Source organism: Thunnus thynnus, chromosome 16, assembly GCF_963924715.1.
Source record: "Thunnus thynnus chromosome 16, fThuThy2.1, whole genome shotgun sequence".
Taxonomy (NCBI): domain Eukaryota; kingdom Metazoa; phylum Chordata; class Actinopteri; order Scombriformes; family Scombridae; genus Thunnus; species Thunnus thynnus.
Window position 1 is genome coordinate 9,813,068 of NC_089532.1, and position 19,466 is coordinate 9,832,533.

At 41.3% G+C, this 19,466-nt stretch overlaps 3 protein-coding genes across 7 annotated transcripts in view; 1 reads left to right on the forward strand and 2 right to left on the reverse strand.

Annotated features, from left to right (window-relative positions):
- Nucleotides 1-4,016, reverse strand: part of mideasb (mitotic deacetylase associated SANT domain protein b) — a 25,202-nt gene extending 21,186 nt beyond the window's left edge. Inside the window, exon 1 of one of the 3 annotated variants that reach the window (XM_067614361.1) lies at nucleotides 3,876-4,016. The gene's annotated coding sequence lies outside the window, so the exon portion shown is untranslated. The other 2 variants (XM_067614362.1, XM_067614360.1) reach the window with 2 other exon arrangements.
- On the forward strand, nucleotides 3,818-7,596 carry ptgr2 (prostaglandin reductase 2). Of its 2 annotated transcripts, none has more exons than XM_067614366.1 (8): nucleotides 3,818-3,953; nucleotides 5,069-5,187; nucleotides 5,450-5,641; nucleotides 5,825-5,995; nucleotides 6,343-6,552; nucleotides 6,779-6,988; nucleotides 7,115-7,154; nucleotides 7,243-7,596. In XM_067614366.1, exons 2-8 carry the CDS (start codon nucleotides 5,185-5,187, stop codon nucleotides 7,305-7,307), a joined length of 891 nt encoding a protein of 296 aa, XP_067470467.1. In that variant the 5' UTR covers nucleotides 3,818-3,953; nucleotides 5,069-5,184; the 3' UTR covers nucleotides 7,308-7,596. The 2 variants fall into 2 exon arrangements, with proteins under 2 accessions (XP_067470467.1, XP_067470466.1); XM_067614365.1 differs by lacking the exon at nucleotides 3,818-3,953 and adding an exon at nucleotides 4,272-4,932.
- A 954-nt stretch (nucleotides 7,597-8,550) lies between these two features.
- tmem62 (transmembrane protein 62) lies at nucleotides 8,551-18,441 on the reverse strand. 2 transcript variants are annotated; one of them, XM_067614363.1, is made up of 14 exons: nucleotides 18,238-18,441; nucleotides 17,879-18,083; nucleotides 17,384-17,495; nucleotides 17,082-17,219; nucleotides 16,478-16,523; nucleotides 15,876-16,017; nucleotides 15,313-15,437; nucleotides 14,916-15,038; nucleotides 14,618-14,773; nucleotides 13,870-14,029; nucleotides 13,453-13,651; nucleotides 13,083-13,178; nucleotides 12,801-12,919; nucleotides 8,551-11,246 (listed from the first exon to the last, which is right to left on the reverse strand). In XM_067614363.1, the coding sequence occupies exons 1-14, from the start codon at nucleotides 18,291-18,293 to the stop codon at nucleotides 10,926-10,928; spliced, it is 1,998 nt and encodes a 665-aa protein (XP_067470464.1). In that variant the 5' UTR covers nucleotides 18,294-18,441; the 3' UTR covers nucleotides 8,551-10,925. The 2 variants fall into 2 exon arrangements, with proteins under 2 accessions (XP_067470464.1, XP_067470465.1); XM_067614364.1 differs by having other exon boundaries at nucleotides 17,879-18,118.
- Nucleotides 18,442-19,466: the final 1,025 nt, after the last annotated feature.

Sequence of the window (19,466 nt, forward strand, 5' to 3'; positions counted from 1 at the left end):
CTGCTTCCTAATTTAAATCAGCCCGTGTGGCGCGGCTCGCACACCAGCGGACATAACGCGGCCTGCACCGTGCAAGAGACGACAAATAAAAAGAGGAAAAACATGCGGAGTCCTTCCAAGGCAGGTCTCTTCCTGGACCCCCCCACCTCCCTCCACATCACTCTCTCCCTCTCTCCCTCTCTCTCTGTGGCCAGCCAGCTCAGCGCTATTTACTAGCAACCCTTTGTTGCAGAAAACGGATTATCCAGTCACTAATGCCATGTCCCATTGCAACCAAACCGAGCCAACAAATGCAGCCTGTATGACCACAAAGTGTAGTTGTATGGCTGACAAAACAAACGCCGTGGATCGATTCCAACTTGTCAACAACGTTAATACGTCACATGTGTCTTTCAGTGCAGTCGGTCTCACTTTGATTGAGGCGTTAAAAACATCCTACAGACGCGCCATGAGCCCGTATGGAGGTTCTATCAGCAGCGGTGCGCGCCCAGTCCGTCTCGGCGAGGTAAACAAAACTTTGTCATCAAGCCGTGGCCACAATAACATGCACTGTCGACCACCATAGTAATCGACACCGCGTCTCCTGTCTCTGTCTTTCTTTTTTTCCCCCCTCCCCTCCTCGATACTTACTGTGTTTTGTCATGAAAGCTGCTACTAACGGCAGCTCAGCCCGCAGGATCGCACACTCGCAGTTCTGTGCGGCCAGTGGCGGCGGCAGCAGCAGCAGCAGCGGCAGGCCCGTACAATACAGACCTGCGATGATGACTGCATACATCCCCAAGGTTGACTCATGCTATGCTGCTGCTGACCTCACTCACTGGTACTTTTTCCCCTTATCCCCCCCTCCTCCTCCTCCTCCTCCTTCTCCTCCCACCCCCTGCTGCTGCAAAGTCAAGAGGGGAAAAAAAAAAAGGGGGTCGACGTCGGTGCGTAAACAGGATCCTTCCCGATCGGAAACGGAACGCTAATCTGCAGAAACGCGAGCGCAATGCCGCCGCTGTCTGTTGCACATTATTGCACTAGGATTGCACAAAAAAAAAAAAACTCACACTGCCAATGCGGCCTTTTGCTGTACACCGAGTCTCTCTGTGTGTGTCTCTGCTTGTCTTGTGATCCCCCCCCCTCCCCACCACCTCCACCGCCGCCACCACCAGCTCGCTGGCCACACCTACTTCCATGCCCATAATAGGTCTTCCTCTGACATGGAAGGCGCTGTAATTTACGGAGCAAGATCCCTCTCAGTCCATGCGGGAAATTCCAACACACATGGGAGGACCGCGGGGATTGGAAGGGGAAGGGCGCACCCGGCTGCACTCTTGTTTTACATTCACTTTCCTTTCACATTCACACGAAAATCTTCCTGGCATGCACATGTGGTGGGTGTCTGCACATGACAGGGAAAGCAGTGTCTTTATTTTGGAGGCTAAGTTGTGTATATAAAGTATATATTTGTGTTAATATTAGAGGAGCTGGTGATGCTTGTTTTCATTTGAACTTAATCTGTTTTCTCCATTACTTGCAGGAAAGTCTATAAAATGTCAAATACAGTCACAGACTGTATCTTCCACTAGTTCCCAGGAACCAAATGGATGTAAAAATATTACATTTTTAGCCTGAAAAGCAGCCAATCCCCCAAAGTATTCACTTACTTTTTGCATTTGTGAAGAGAAACCCAGTTTGGTACTTTTTACTGAAATAAAAAAGACTAAGTAAGCCAAAGTGATTCACTTTAAATGTTTCTACAGCTGTTTCCTACAGCTACTGTAGAGGCTACCTTTTTATTTAGCCTATTTGACATCACTGAGTGGGTCAAAGATCATCTTGCGACATTTGGGACTGGATCTACGTGGTATTACTTCATCCTGAAACTAATACTGAGCAGCCAACACTAATTTGATATTATATTACATTACACGCCAGTCTTTAGGTGCAACAGAGGCAAGCTAAAGTATCCTATTTATCCCAAAATAAAGGCCTTTTTCATCGCAGACCATTTTCACTTGTAAACAATAAAAAGCATAAATGTAATTAATGATAATTATGATGACACTGTTCCATTAAAATGTCCCAGTGAGCCAGCATGCAAGATACCAGCTTCCTGGACCAATGAAGTGAATTGATGATATTAATTAGACATGTGCTTTTCCTGCTATAATATGTTCAAATGTCTCCTGTGAAAATGCCTACTGATATTTCAGCAGTCAGACACTAAGAATATACCATGCCCAAGGTTTAGATTAGAACAATGAACTGGACATTAACAGGCATATTAGTTCATTAAAATCACAAAACCTTTACTAAATTAAAACTAACTAGTAGATATGAGGCTGGACCATATGGGGAAAAGGTAACGACAACATCAAGACCTTCTATTTTAAATACTGACAACAGTGAAAACTTAATACTGGTATAGTTCCAAGTCCTGGTAGAAAATGTTGGAGACGTTGCAATATCATGTCACTGGACATGACCAAGCATGTGTCAGCCAGACTGTGCAAGGCCTGCAGTCTCCCTCCCAGACTCTCTTTTTCTCTCTGGCCCTTAAAATAACGTGCAAAGCCTAAAAACATTCACAGATGCAGTTGACAAGGAGTCGAGTCAGACTGACATGACTGCCTCCGTTGACACTGTCACTGTACTGGGAATTGTAGTGTGATTGTGTGAGTGTGTGAGTGTGTGAGTGTGTGTGTGTGTGTGTGTGTGTGTGTTAAACAGCCTTTTCTCTTGGATGCATCAATATGGGCTTTTGGAGCTGCTACCAGTACTGCTGACACGATTGTCGATAATTTGTTTAGTCATCAACATTAAAATGAGTCAGCACCTAATCTGATAATCAATTGAGTAACTTTTTTAAGCAAATTTGCCAAATATTTGATGAGTCCAGCTTGTCAAATATGAACATTTTTTTGCTATTTCTGTTATATTTAATTGTAAAGAGAATATCTTTACAATCTTTTTTGACAGTTGGCTGAACAAAACAAACAATTTGAGGACATCATCTTGGGATCTGGGATAGAACTGCAACAGTTAGTCAATTAATCGATTAGGCGATTGATTGTTTTTGGTCATAATTTAAACAAGAAAAGCCAACATTTTCTAGTTCCAACTTCATAAATGTGTATATTTTCTGGTTCATTTGGTCCTCTGTGATAGTTAATCGAATATCTTTGGGTTGTGGACTGTTGGTCGGGACAAAATAAGACATTTTATGTTGCATCTTGGACTTTGGGAGACAGTGACTGAGATTTTTCTGACATTTTATAGACCAAACAACGAATCGGGAAAATAATCGACAGATCAATCAATAATGAAAATAATCATCAGTTGCATTCCTTATGTTTTTCAGACATAACATAGGACCAGTGACTGATATTTTTCACTATTTTCTGACATTTTATATCAAACAACTAATCGAATAATCAGGAAAATAATCGACACATTAATCAATAATGAAAATAATCGTTAGTTGCAGTCCTAATCTGGGAAAATGTGACAGGCATTTTGTGTCTTTACCTGGAAGATCAATACAGATTTTAGACTGATATTGTCAGATTTAGGACTACATAACATGTCAATGACACATTTTAGTAAGGAGGATTTCATTGCACAGCTAAGATCAGGGTTAGCTGGTTTAAACTTCAGCTACAGTTAGGTGACACTTGACACTGGGTGTCTGTCCTCTGGGACTTTGTGGGAATTTGACATTTTATGTGTGTGCGTGTGTGTGTGTGTGACGGGATGGGGGGGGAGAGCTAGCTACATTGTTTAAAAACAACTCATCAGTGTGGCTAATAACAACGCCCTTATCAACCATGAAGCCACCAAACCATAAAAAAAATGCTAAGCACGAGTTGGCAGTACGTTAATTTACTTACATTAAACTCGGTCCCTCCATGGCACACAGGATTTCATTTCCCTGTGATGACGGTGCCCTGCAGCAGCTAAAGTTGACGGTAAGCTAGTGTAACGGTGGCTACGGTACTGACAAAATCACTTCAACTTTTTTTTTTCTTTTTTGCAGATTCCTCCACAAGGCGTCACTTCTCAGCTTCACTTTGAGACACTTCTAGCTAGCAAGAGTCGATGACTGTCTGCAGCCCATCTTTGGGGACCCGCGTTTACAACGTTAGAAAAGACACGGAGCGATTGCAGTGGTAACGTCGATTGTAATGCTAAAAGTAGTTGATATCACTGCATAATCTGTTCAATGGCCGCAGTGTTGGTGAACATGAATAATAAAATAGGTTGTTGAGGCCGCGTACCGTTTCTGATTTTGCTGTAGCTGCCTCAACGGCTAAACTGCACCTAGGAAAAAGACGACCGAGTGAATGTCAAGATAGTTACTGTCTGGTGGTAGATTGGATGGGTCACGGAACTCTCGCGATATTTTCATCATAACCCTAGCATAACCCTAACCTCGCGAGAGCTCGTCCCTCGGGCTCATCCAACCTAGCATTTATCATGTAGTAGACATTGGGAAAATAATTGTCGCACTTTCGTATGGTTCGTGTTAGTGTCACACGACGCTGTCAGTTATTCATAGTGTCAGTAAATACCTTTTGGTAAAAATAGATATGGTGGGCTATAAAATATGAGACACACTGATTCACTGTCTAACGGAATTCAAACGAAAGCGGAAGTTGTTGACAGGGAAGCCTCTTGCTTCGCTCTGAATGTGATGAGACTTTTTACTGTGTGTGTACTTTCTGCTAGCCCACAGACAGAACGGACCTGTTGTGTAATGTAAACACTGCTTTTACAGTAGGTTGTGTAAGTAGTTAGCCATTTTTTCATGCACAACGGAACCACCCGCTCATAAAAGCTGAGATTTGTTGCCAGGTCTGGTTTTCAAAGGCACCCCTCAGATATCAAGGCTATAACGCTGATCTTCAAGGATGCAGGTGCAGAGAGTCGTTCTCAACTCCCGACCCGGTAGGTAGGATAGTTTGTAAAATAAACTTTTTTTCTCATAGCAGAAGGTGACCCTCTATTCCTGTCAATCGTGCTGTAACATTACTGCACCCGTGTGGCTAATGTTTACTTAACTGCACCACTTCTCTTTACCCAGGTAAAGACGGGGTGCCAGTTCCCGAAAATTTTCGCCTGGAGAAGACTAGTTTAACACCTGACCTGAAAGATGGGGAGGTCCTTGTTCGGACGATTTACCTATCAGTCGACCCTTACATGGTAATAATACAGTCAGAATAGACATACATGGTAACATTTTGTATCTTAAAGCATATGTTTCCTGACTGTCTAGTATGGATGCATCTTATACAACAGATGGTCTCACTGCATAATCTGCATGTAAAATTTAGTTAAAGGATAGGTTCACAATTTTTCAAGTCTTAGAACATCAGTCAGGTGCTCATATGAACACTGAAAGACTTGATCTGTGCCAAAGGTCACCCGTCACTCCAACTTAAATCTTTCTCTCTTTGCCTCTCAGCGATGTAGAATGAATGAAGACACCGGTGCTGAGTACCTGCTTCCATGGCAGCTGTCTGAGTGTTTGGATGGTGGAGGTGTCGGCGTGGTCGAATCCAGCCGCTGCACTTCTTGCAGCGAGGGAGATGTGGTCACTTCATTCAACTGGCCTTGGCAGACCCATGCTGTTATGAAAGGAAGTGTCTTACAGAAGGTATAAGCATACTGTTGTGTGTCAACATTGGCACATTGTCCATCATGACTGGTGGATTAGGTCAGATTTCTTCTTGCAGAAAGGATAATGTCTTTATGATCTTATGCACTGACTGACCTATGTGAGAGAAAAGCCTCGTATTACTTTAACGGATATTATCATTTGTGTTTCTGTCTATTGCAGTTGAATCCACAATTGGTTGATGGGCACTTGTCCCACTTTTTGGGTGCAGTTGGCATAACAGGCCTCACTGCACTGCTGGGCATGAGGGAAAAGGGTCATGTATCCAAAGGAGCCAATCAGACGTTGGTGGTGAGCGGTGCAGCAGGGGCTTGTGGCTCCTTAGCTGGACAGGTAAATACAGCTAACTTCAAATTTAGAAGTTAAGGTTTGTGTGCCTTGAATGGCAGTTATCTGAGATTCTGGCAAAATGCATAAAAACAACAGCTTGTTTATCATTTGAATCAGCTAAAATGTTCCTTGACATTATCCTTGTTTTGATGGATTTAAATGTAAGAAAGATTAAGGCAAGATGGTTGGTGGGAACTGTAGAGTAATTGTTATATTTCAGAAACCAGACTCCGGGTAGCAGATTTAATCTAGCTAACTACAAGTTAGTAACATAAACACAGATTAGATTACAGAAAAAAAGGAAGTGAGGCCCTGATTGTATCATTTCGATTTGCTTTTTCTTTTTCCAGATCGGCCGGCTGGATGGTTGCGTGAGGGTTGTTGGGATCTGTGGTTCTGAGGAGAAGTGCAAAGCTTTAGTGGAAGATTTGGGCTTTTCTGCTGCCATCAACTATCGCCAAGATGACGTTCCCACAAAGCTCAAGGAGTGCTGCCCTGATGGCATTGATGTTTACTTTGACAATGTGGGAGGTCTTATCAGTGATACAGTCATTGCACAGGTACTGCTCAGGTTGTGTTTGTGTGCATGTGTTACTTTCATTTGCTGTTTTGTTTGTGAGCAAAATCTGTGAACACTTAGGTGTTAGTTGTTTTTTTCCTTTCCAAATTTTGACAACAACATTTGCAGAATAAGAAGTGGTAGCTGTGGGTACTGAAGTGCTTCTTGTTTGTCTGAAAAACTCAATCCGACACTTTGACCTCCATGACCTCTTTCCGTACTTCCAGATGAACAATGGCGGCCATGTAATTCTGTGTGGACAGATCTCACAGTACAACAAGGATGTTCCATATCCTCCACCCCTGAATGATAAGACACAGGAAGCTCTGCAAAGAAAGCACATCACCCGGGAGCGATTTATGGTGCTTAACTACATGAGCAAAGCAGAAGCTGCCCTCTGCGAGCTCAGCCAGTGGGTTAAATCAGGCCAAATCAAGGTGAGGAGGAAATGGTTGATGATGATGTGTGGTTTGCTGCGTGGGTGTCCTTGTTTGTGTGCAGAATGCATGCCTTCTCCCTATCAGTATCTTTGCATCGTTTGTAATTTTGCTTTGATTCTGCAGGTGCTGGAAACTGTGGTTAACGGCATTGAAAATATGGGAGGTAAGTGAGTTCAAATTTTTTCTCTATATTATGATTTTCTGTTTTTTTATTTGGCAAGAGTTGAATCATTTGTATCCTTTCCTTGCAGTTGCATTTTGCTCTATGATGAAAGGGGGAAACATTGGAAAACAAATTATAAAGATATCAGAGTGAAGAAAATCAGCTTCCAGCTCTCACCAGACGCCTTGGGAAATTAACCTACAGTTGCCTCTCTATCATTGCCATTAACACTAACTTAATGAACACTGGTAAGATATTGCATTAATTAGTTGATGCCAGTTGATTACAACGTAGAACCATTAATGAAAAATGACATAATGTTCTTTGAAATGAGAAAAATGAAATAAAATGTAAAAAGTGTGCAGAAGCTTGTTGCATTTTAATATTGATTTCAATGTTTGGAAATTGGTGCCGAAGTTAATAAAAGCAAATATTTTTGCTTGACGGCCTCATGATACTTTTTTATTACAAGATGGTTTTTAAATCACATCTAAAATCTTCCACTGTAGAAAAATCATTGCCATGATAACTATAATAACACATCAGCAGACAACATCATGGATGTCCAAAAATGACAAAAGGAAGTAAATGTTCTTATTTCCTTTACCTCAATTGATAAAGTAAAAAACTTAATTTATTTCACTCTTCTATTTATCTTGCACTTGGTCATTTTATGTGTCAACTGCTTAGTTTTACATCAGTAGAACATTACAGAAGACTGTGTACCCAGCTAGCTTAACTGAAAACACTGCTAGCATAACATGGCACCAGCCTTTTCAGCTAACTACCTGAAGCTGAAGCTGAAAATAACTTTCCTTATAAAACAACAGCAGTACCCGTATACTTCATTGCATACTGCTGTAGCATCGGTGTATAAACTGCTGTAGAAACTGTTGTAACAGTAGCTAATGTATTTTGGCTGACAAGCTAACAATAACAAAAGTTAGCTAGCTAACACTACTAAGAAGTTCACAGACACCATACTCAGACATTCATAACACTATCTGCATCTCTATGTGAATATCTCTTGTCTTCATTAACTACCACAATGGAAATATGTCTTTGGATTTAATTGTTTTATCTTTTACATTGTATAGATTTGATTTAATATCTCCTTTCTATTAGCTAGCAAACGGAAAAAAAAAGAAATCAAGTTGGACCTTCTTATTTTATCAATTGGTGATAAAGGACAGAAATAAAAAGCTTGGATGATTGGAGGTTAAAGTATACAGTTTTATATTTCATTTCATACTTCATCTCATTATTGAATGTAATCAGTTATCTTTTTGACTCATCTGATAATATTTTACACCTCATTGGTCTTGGGGCTCCATATTCTCGTTATCTCCTGTTTAACATTATGTGACAATGATGTGAACACAAACGCACAAGTATATGATTTACTGTATTGAACATTTTATTCCACAGCACTATAAACCAATAATAAAAAAAAATGTGGTTGGCTCTAATTTCAGTTGTAACAAGAAAAAAATATGTGGCAGGTGTAAAATCATCATCTAGTAATTCATATATATATATTTAAGTGTTTGAACATAGGAGGGGGATGCAGAATAAGTCAAGTGAACAGCAGGTACATCACCCACAGTATGTTCTCTCAGAGATGTAGCGGTGGAGTCGATGTCTGTTTTCCTTGTGAACAGTCAAATCAGTGTACAGTACAGAACAATCACAACCAGATTCATAGTAACCATGATCAGTGAGTATCAATTAAACTATCAAACCTGTCTCATCAAGACATTGTTTTGGTGCTTTTCTGAAAAATAAACAAAAAAAAACAAAACATAACAGTACCATGCTTTAATTAAGTGGAAGTGAAATAAAAGGCTCATAGCACAGATGCAACAGTCATTTCCCATTAACCCTCCAAATCCATTCAATACTGCCTCCTTGTGGACAGATTATATAGCATGTGAGAGGTCCTGAGCATCGTTAGAGAAGAACTGTTCAGCTTTTGCTCAGCCTTTACACTGGAATTATACACTTGGTAGTGCTCTTGTACAAATGAAAAAGACTTTTCTGAGCAGAGAGGAAAAGTTATTAAACCATTGCCAGCAAGAGAACACATAATTAGATTTTCTCAGTGTCTTGGAGTTGTTCTAATATTAAACTGCTAGTCTTATCACAGCACTGAGCAATTATTCTGCACTCATGCTGGGTATGGTTTAAAAAAAAAAATAAAATTCTTGGATCCAACTCCTTTGGAACATTGCTTCTATTAAAAGACTTTATAAAAGTGGTCTTCACCCTATTTACGTACTTTTTTAGATCAGTTTGCTCTTGTGGAATCCAGGCACCTGCTACTACTGACTAGAAAGGACTGACGTGCAACATACACAGTTTACTGCTCCCACACTGTCACAAAAAAGAACTTAACAATTTTTAACAATATAGACAAAACATGTTTTCACACGCAAATTGTCAAAAGTTCCAACGCAGGGAATGCTCTTATAATCTTCCTAATCACACTCACCATGAGGTAGGACTGGCCTCCTCGGGTGAAGAATGCCCATTTCCAGTGCAGATATATAACATGAGAGGGAAGAAAAAGAAATTAATCACACAATACAATCAGAATGAATAAATAAAAACAGCATAGTACTGGTTCATCTCATTTCACCACAGCTATAACACATTCATTTTTGTTTTGTTTTTTTAAGCCACCACACGTCGATTGTTTTACATGGTTTTAGTTCACTGAGCTACGATGGAGTATAAAAACATTGTCCTGAAATACTTCTGGGACCAGCCTATTGTTCGAGTGCTCACATTCCTGAGAAACAAACAGCTGCTTTCTGTAATCACGTTTTTAAGGAGCATGAGAAGTCAGGCCGGCTTCTCTGTTTTGGTGAAAACTGGCGTTTAACTTTTGATATGACTCTTCTAATGCGAATATTGAGAAGTGTTTAGTGGCAGTTGTTTGCAGTGGAATTAAGTTGATTTAAAAACACTTTCAATCAATAACTACTTGTACACAGATCAACTACATTACTTCATTGTTTTGTAATTTCCTTCCTTTGATTTCCTGTGATTGTGTAGAACAAAACTTTGAAATTATGATCGTCTAGGTTGCCTCACCTATGTCATCTTCATCAGAGTAACTACCGCGCTCTGTCCGACATGGGAAGTTAGGAAAAGCTTATAGTATACAAAATGAGGCGCAACACCTTTCTTATCCACATGATTTGTGTGTCAGAAGGTAAACACGAGGATTGGTTTGGCACATCCAGCCTTCATTAGTGAATGAAAATGGTTTTCAGATGGAAGAATGAAAGGTTAAATCTCTCTTATTCATCCTTTGGCAGTGGTGAAGTGGCATTCGGCCAAGGCAACACTTCCAAAAAGTGCTAAAGCTCAAGTAAACAAGTCAGCTTAAACCACAGCAGAATACAGCTCTTATATACTGTCAACTGCAGCATACGTTGGACTAGTCTTCACATAGCTCATATAGGCTATTTCACCCTCCATGTATGTGTTTTTTTTCGTCTTTTTTTTTTACACTGTACACATTGCAATGAATATGGCCAGAAATGTGCTCACCGGTGCTTTACAATAACATGCATATTAAGTAAACAATACTATCTAGAAACAGGATAGTGAATGATGTACTGTGAGGTGGCTTTGGAGGGAGAAGAGAAATGAAGGAGGGGGCTGCTGTGTGGAGAAAATTGAGGCTTTCAGGGTGGATAGAGACCACAAAATGTATCTGTGAGTCAGGCTCAAGGAAATTGTGGTGGTACAGTGCAATTACTGTCAAGAGGGAGAGACGCCCTTGCTGTTGTCACGAACAAGAGGGGCGGGGCCTGTCCAGGCGCGGTAGACCAATAGCAGACTGAGCCCTAATGCCCACGTGCGGACCGGAGACAGGAAAAAGGCCATGGGGCCGTAGGTCTCCAGGAGAAAGTAGCAGGAGTGGGCCTGCCAGGTGAGCAGCAGCAGCATGAAGAAGTGAACCGCTAGAGTCCGCCAGCGGCAGCCTGGCCGCAGGAAGTGGGATCGGAAGGTGTTGCCGCGGCAACGGTGTTGGAGGCTCCAGCAGAGGTAAGAGGTGAGCGGCATGTTGAAGAACAGCAGCTGGCAGAGAGGAAGTAATGAGGAGATTAGTTCAGTTCGGTGACCTTTGGTTGCGGACCGCCTGCTGTCCCGTTGGTCCACCTTGATGCCCACTGCTACTACCATATTTCTATTATCATTATTATTATCATTATCATTGTTGTTATTGCTGTGCTACTCTGTGTCTCTCTCTCCCCCTCCTTCCTTCTCTCTAAACCCAACTGGTCAAGCCAGAAGGCCGCCCACCTTGAGCACGGTTCTGCCCCAGGTTTCTTCCCATTAAAGGGGAGTTTTTCCGTGCCGCTGTCACCTAGTGCTTGTTCATGGGGGAATGTTGGGTCTCTGTACAGTCTAGACCTGCTCTATGTGAAAAGTGCTCTGAGATAACTTCTGTTGTGATCTGGCACTATACAAATAAAATTAACTTGACTTGACTTAATGTGATTAGTGCACTTCTCTGTCCTTAAAACAAGATGAAGGCTTGATGATGCCTGTGGGTTGTTTCACCAGATGATACTACACAGCCAGGGAACAACAGAATATGAAATATAAATGAAATAATATAGCTTAAAAGGGTCTCAGAACATGTTTAGAAACATATGAATGTGTGTCACCAGTTATGCCTTTACTGTGGACAGATCCTCTCAGATAATTTGATTTGGAGAATTTTTAATAGGCTGAAGAGTTAAAAGAATTCAGTATTTTACAAGACAAAAAGCAAAAATTTGAGAAAAACAAGTCTAACAAATGTTTTCCTTAAGCATCTTAAACTTATTTTGGGATTCTGGGGGTTTTCCTCACCCAAGTTATGAACCACTGGCATCTTAACATCCACCCTTTTTTGGGGAATTTTTGCCTATTTGGCATACCCAAATGGAAAAGCTTATAACAGAATAACTGTAAGGCCAAAATGCACGTATTAGGCTTCATTTGAAAGGTAACACATTCTAGTTTCTGGAAATGTTTAGCATGTGGCTGAAACATAACCAAAACTTCATCAGTTCAAATATAGCTCAAAAAATGTTTTTGGTCCTTGTCTAAAATAAGTCATATTGGAATAACAACAACTAGGACATGCTTTATGCCAGAACTATGCAAATCACCTTCTACATCTTGTCAACCATACCTGTATAAAATTCAAGACCTCTAGGCCTAACCTAATGGGAACTAGGGAGTTTGTGGTGTCCCTGGTGTCCCCGAATCCCTCCAAAACATCCCCAAGTGGCCAAATTGTGCCAATTGCTTTTACTCATTACTGCATGATACTAAGCAGCTTACAACTGGCTTAAGCGGGTCATCGGCGACCCAGTGGATGTTAAGAGGTTAAGATACAGATGTAGTGCAGACCCAAAACAGCATTAGTAGATTCAGTGGACCTTATTAAGTGAAGAAATATAATTAAAAATATGATTAATATGACAAAAAGTAAGAAAAGTAAGTTGTTAAAAGTATAAGAAATGTCCATATTAATAAATATATGACGTTATAATCTAGAGTTGTATTGAGGCGCAAGTCTTACACATGTACAGGCATCATTAAGATGTAGATGTGTTAAATTAAAAGTAAACTTCTTACTTGAACGACTCCGACAACGTAAGTGAGACTGCCCTCCAGGAAGTGTCCATCGATGAAGACCCCAAAGGCAAAGCAGGCACCACTGTGGCCATCTATCAGCTCTCCTATAAACCACGGGCCTGTAGAAGGACAGGGGAACCAGGACAGGACGTTTAGACTGTGGAGGATTCCAACAATACTTTGCTAGAACATTATATGTAGTAGATTAGTCTTTAATATTGTGGTTTTAGATTTTGTATCATAACACTGGGAGTGAAGCCAAGCGCAGCCTGAAGCACCCACCTAAGGCTGTACACAGGTTGAACAGCAGCAGAGAGTAGTAGAAGGTGTCCATTTTACTGACCAGGTGGAGTGACATACATGCCTGGGAGGACAATCCTGTTGGTTATAGAGAAAAACAAAACAAAAAATTATCATTACTGTCAATCTACTTAGGCCTATACAGTACCAGTCAAAAGTTTGGACCAACCTTCCCATTCACTTGAATGAGAAAGTGTGTCCAAACTTATGCCGTAACATATACCGAAGTAAAACTTTGTGGTTGTGAAATTTACTTCTGTCCACTTCAGTAGCATGTAATCAATATGAAATTTTGATCACATATTTATTTGAAGGGGGGGGGGGGGGGGGGGGGGTGTCAGTGAGAGCTCACCTCTGCCAGAAGGAACCCGCAGGAACCTGAAGGCCAGCAGCACACCAACATTCAGCAGCATCATAAAGATAAAGGCCACTCGGCCCAAGATATAGTGGTCTGTGAGGAGGATGAAGGACTGCGCAAAACCAAAGCTGGGAGTCAGGTCGTCCTCCAGAGTAAAGTGTTGCTCCCGCACTGATGACCGGCCTGCCGAGTCCTGACACAAACACACACACACACACACACACAAAAGGATAAGAAAAGAAGAACAATGAGTAGTGTATCAAAGCAGCAGCAGATCTAACACAGTTACTGCTGAATCAAAATTAAACTCAAGCAAACAAACCTTCCAAACTTAATCAAGACTTCTGAAATATTTAGAAGTCTCAGAACACCTTTCACTTTTACTGGAAGACGAGTAAATGCTGTACCAACCTCCACTTTAACTCTGATTGTGTGCAGCCCAGTGAGGTAGAGAGACGGATCCCACAGCAGCACATAGAGGGGGCCTCCGGCAGAGAGGCCTTTCCCCAAAGGTTCCCCATCTACACTCACATGCACCGCTGTGATTTGGGCCTCTGAGAAGGCCAAGATCCTATTGAGAGCCAGGAAAAATATTATAATGTTGGAAATAAACAGTGGAAAAAGCAATATTTTTTTCATATTTTTTGCCCAGTGTCAAGCATTTTGTAGCAAATACCTTGTTAGCCTAGAAAACCAGTGTATACTCTGAAAACATTAAAAAAATATGCGTATTTGGATCTGCATCATAATACATATGTTGATAGAAAATCATAGGATGCATGCGCCAGCTTTTGCAGAAAATAGCATAAGTGTTCAGTAATGCCTCATCTCGTCATTTTAAGAAATTTTTCAAAAAAATTTCTGGATCTGTTGATGGATTCAAATCTGCACCAAAACTAATAAATTGTTCCTTTCCACCAATTTTATTAAAATATATTATCAGAGAAACAAACAAGACCAAAACATAACCTTCTTGGCATAATAATGATATAATAATCAACAGTACATGCTGAGTATATTAGCATATTATTTAAGGGCATGTGCTCTTCTCTGTAAACATACAGAATATTCACAGTACTTAATGGACACTAAGTGTTGTACAAGCATGTATAGTGAAGATGGTGCTGGGTTTATGTTTTAATACACACAGAGGACACACCTGATGTGTGTGGATCTCCGTATCCGGCCCAGAGGCTCCACTCCAGGATGCAGGTACTGGGCATCCTTGGGGTTGGTGATGAGCACTGCAGGCCACTGCTCAAACTTCAGGTCGGAGAAACTCAGCAGGTCATGGTCAAAGGCCAGAACTCTGTACCTGAATACAAATATGAAGAAAATGTACAAAACACTTGTATATATTTATGATGTGTGAGCAGAAATTTAAAAAAGGCAGACATAACAAGAGTAATAGTGAAGAGAAACATGGTGAGAAATATTTTGTAATGCTGTCGTCTTACCTGCGGTTGTCCATCCAGTCACCCAGCTCCAGCTCTAGGGTACCTTGGGGATGTCGACTGTGGAGGACTGGCATCAGGCCGCCCAGTGTGTGCAGGTGACCACACAGATAAGCAACAGCAGATCTAAACATACATGGACAAATCCAAATTTACAAAAGGCAACTATGTACACTGTTGTAATGTGCCAATAGACGCGAAATGCCAAAAACTAAATCACTACGCCTTAAAAAACAGAAGACATGGTAACCATTAAAGATCTATGTCACAGCTGATTCACCATACAACAATCATTCTGAGGTTGTACGATAAATATCAGGCTGTTGAATGTTTGGGTGGTAAAAAATGTATTTCACCACCCAGTAAATAAAAACTGGTTTAACATCCAGTCTTTTCTTACCTCATCATCTCCCGAACTCCCGGAGAAGGGGACACGACGGTGGAGGTGGTGTAGTGGCCGAACCAGATCGACTGGTTGCTTTTAAGACTCTCAGCTCTGAACGTGTCCAGCAAGTCCATTTGAGTCTGTCACAAAGAAAAGTATGTAACTGTATGTTCCATTATATTTATAACCTACTGTTAAATAAGCCCTCAATTTAAATCTAAGCCATGATATTATATTCAGGAAACTGACATCTTAGAGCGAGTTTCAACAGTGTCAAGAATGAGGATACTGTATGTTCTAGTGCAGTAACTTTCAGTATGTGTTAGCACAACGCTCCATTTGTTTCTATTTGACTAAACTCAAATGTGCATTTCTGTTTACTATGTGTTTATTCAGTGGCCACATTTCCTTATAGAGTAATGTGTCATTAAATCATTCAAAGCCCCCCTAATCTTTACTAATTCAAGTGAATAAAAGAACCAGTGATTGTGTTATGTGAAGTATTTAAATTCATGGAGTTTATCACAAATTTAGGAAATGCTTGTGCTCTGTAAAGAGAAGGTGCTAGACAGGCACACCTGATTGAGAATACCAAAGAAATTGTACGGCCTCTTGGGTCCTGGTGTCAGAGTGGCGTCCGCACAGACGAAGGAGTAGTTTCCAAAGGGAGTTTTGTGTACATAGTGGAAGGAGCCTACTTTCTGATTAGCCGAGTATTTCCTAGAGGAAGTACAGAAAAGTCGACGTGAGCAACAAGATACAGCGAACTGGGATGGAGCCAGCAGTTCATATCCTGATAGAGGAGGCCTGAGATAATTTAATGGATTTTAAATAAATCAATAAGGCTTGCATATGAGATAGACTTTATCTCGCAGAGGATAACCGCAACATTAAGAATATTGGAGAGATAAAAGATCAATCAGCATTAACAGAAGCAGCAAAGTCACATAAAATATAATTTGTGTCAAAAGATTAAAAAAAAAAAAGCTTCTATTTTGGTCCTCAGGAAGCTCACACAGTTTGGATTCATGTCAATAAATAGATACGCGACTACTCATGTTTCAGAGGCACTGAGGTCACTACACACTCTGATCAACTTCACACTGTAAGACATGCAGGCGTAAGTTCTGACTGGATGTTAATCAGGCATTTAATGCAGTATTGACTATACAATACTGACCGGTAATAATTGTTGATGCTGTCCAATGACATTATGTTGAAGGCATCTGTCAGAAGAAAAAAAACAAACAATGGTGAGATCGAGCAAAATACGAGCACTAAAAGAGGTCATTGATGACATGATAAGTTATCTCGCCGGCGAAGAACCAGAATGTGTAATGAAATACCCCCCATGGGACGACACATGTTTAATCCGAGGATTAGATTTCCTCATGTTACAAAAAGATATCGAACGAAATCTGTTGTTACCGTATAACCCCATGAACAGAGAGGACATACAGTATATCAAGAGCAGAGATCGATAATAGAAGAATAGCTATCAGAGGAATTGCAGATCCAATAGTAGCTTCCTTTTTTTTTTTGGACAATTACAAAGCAAGGATATCTTGTTTCACATCTAATAGCTTGCCATCCAATAAAGGAGGAGGAAAGCAGTGAAGAGGAGGGGTAGAATGACTTCCTGTGTGATGCGAAAATCTACCACAGTTAATTGGATTCCTCAGAAAATCATAATGCGCACTAACGTACTCTGAGATGTTTCAATTGAACCAGTGAGTCTGGAGATTTTTTGAAAATGAAGATAACAAAGCGCAGCGGTTAATCACCATGATTTCCACGGATGTCAATCCACCTAGTGCGCTCCATCACACGTGACCTCTTCAGGACGTTGTGGTAGGCCTGCCACTCCACCTCGTGCTGCAGAGAACCCACCTTACTCTCTGTTTTTGCATCCGTCAGATCCCCTACGGAGTGGAAAAGGCGAAGCTGAGAAACAGCGTAGCATCTGTGGCCGCAGCATTGTGAACCACTGATGTCCAGAGTGATATTAAGATGAGAGCAACACCCACTTCTAGGAATACTCTCATAGCCACAAAGAAAAAAGGGGTGTGGGAATAAATCGCCGTACCTGTTGCGAGCACCAGAGCTGGTTTCATGACTTCAATGGTGTCAGTGCAGAACTTTTCAAAATCTGGAATGCGTCTTGGATCATGAAAGCGGCTAATATGAATGTCAGACACCTTGAATCAGATATAAACACAGAATCAAGGTCAAACATACATTACAAATGGTCACAGATAGGGCTTGTTTCTGGCAGCTGTATGAGAGTTGTTAAAAAAAAAAAAAAAAAACAACCCACAAGAGTGCAAAGTCTAACTACAAGTTGCTGTGTTAGTGAGCCACCTTTTTTATCTGACAATGACACACTTCTGTGGTCAGTGACCGCTTTCTGTCAATCATTCAGAGAGTTCAGGGTAAATAGATTCATACAACACTGCGAAGCTAAAGGCAGATATTCTATACATGTGACATGACAACTACACAATTAAATATAGAAATACTGTTTGAATCCAGGCTGTTTGTGGTTTATAAGCTAGCTAGCACGACTAGAATAATAGCCCACCTGTATAAACCAGAATATATTGTTCAACTCGCCGCCGGGAAATGGTGGAGAACTCCTCTTGGATCCATCTCCATCACCGACAGTCGGGTGCTGAACGCTCCGTTTAGGGTGCCAAGCCGTGTCATAGCTGTCCAGCACCCAGGAGGTGATGCACGCCAGGGCCAGTCCGAGGATAACCAGAGCACCGAACAGCTTCAGCATCCTCCTGTAGTGGCGAGAGAGGGGGCTAGCTGCCGCCGTCTGTCCCGGACAGGAAAAAAAACGCTAGCTACTGGTGGTAACAGCTAAGGGTACGAATCACACTAACATTAAGATATAGTGGACCAGTTCGCTACATGACTAAGAGCTAAGACTCAGACCGTTTCTGTCGCTGCCATCGCGGCCACAGGAGATGCATTGAGGTGCGGGGGTTCATTCACGGATCCGTTCAGCCTGCCTTCATAGGCGGAGGAGGTAGCTCAGCTAGCAGTTAGCTGCCTACCAGCTACTAACACAGCACACTGACCGGTTGGAGGGGGAGACGTCACCACGGATGACAGAGATAGTGTGCAGAGGAAGAGCTCCCACTCTGACGTTATTTTCCGGGTTCAAGAAATCCCACGTCCTGCACCTGACATCGCGAGGAGTGTTAAGGCGGAAAAAAAGGCAAAACATTTCCAAACAATGTTTTGTATAAGCACAAAACCGGCGGCGGAATGTAACTTAGTGCGTTTACGCAAGTATTGTAACGTTATTTAGGCACTTGGCTGTTGTTTTAAAGGTGCAGTGTGTAGAATTTAGTGGCATCTAGCTGAATGGGCAGAAATATAATATTCATAAGTATTTTTAATTAGTGTATTATCACCTGAAAATAAGAATAGTTGTGTTTTCGTTATCTTAGAATGAGCCCTTTATATCTATATCGGTATGGGGCCCTGTTCATACCTATTAAAGTTGCTCAGTGGCGTATGAAGCCAAAAAAAAAAAGTCACTTCTCGTTGTAAAGAAATTACACGGGTAAAAACTGTGCACACTCTATGGGCCCAATGCGCCCATTGAGCATGCTCACTAGAAACTTCAACAGCCAAGACTTGACTGGGGATAAAATGATTCAATGGTTCAGCTGTTGTAGACATTTGAAATGTGATCAGATCGGGTGGATTAAATTCTGATCAAACGTGTCATTGCGCAGGGGTTGTCACGCTAAAAAAAAAATGTATCCGCTAATATACAGATGTCACTTTCACTTTGTAAGTCTATGGGAAAAAGTCTTTTTGGGCCCAATAATATCACATGATGGACCTGGAAGTTGTAATTACACGGTTTGGCCACTATGTTAAATTGGCTTCAAAGTCTGGCGCTGTTCCCTGGGGGCTTGATCTACATGGTTAGCAGGTCCTCTTCCACAGAGGCTGCCATGTTGCATTGCCATGTTTCTACAGTAGCCCAACAAACCAAACACTGGTTTTAGAGAGGTCCTTTTTTCACGTTTGATCCGTTTTTCACAAGTTTTGTGGCACTGAAGGTTTTCCTAAACACTTGGAAGGGGAGGGAGAGGGGTATTCAGTTGTATTCACCACTAGATGCCACTAAATCCTACACACTGGTC

Coding starts and splice junctions, on each gene's coding strand:
- ptgr2 (XM_067614365.1), top strand. CDS start 4,896: ATGCAGGTGCAGAGAGTCGTTCTCAACTCCCGACCCG. Junction 6,553..6,778: donor GTGATACAGTCATTGCACAG/GTACTGCTCAGG, acceptor CCGTACTTCCAG/ATGAACAATGGCGGCCATGT. Junction 6,989..7,114: donor TTAAATCAGGCCAAATCAAG/GTGAGGAGGAAA, acceptor TTGATTCTGCAG/GTGCTGGAAACTGTGGTTAA.
- tmem62 (XM_067614363.1), bottom strand. CDS start 18,293: ATGAACCCCCGCACCTCAATGCATCTCCTGTGGCCGCGATGGCAGCGA. Junction 16,018..16,477: donor AGCATCAACAATTATTACCG/GTCAGTATTGTA, acceptor TACTTCCTCTAG/GAAATACTCGGCTAATCAGA. Junction 12,920..13,082: donor CAACCTGTGTACAGCCTTAG/GTGGGTGCTTCA, acceptor GTCCTTCTACAG/GCCCGTGGTTTATAGGAGAG.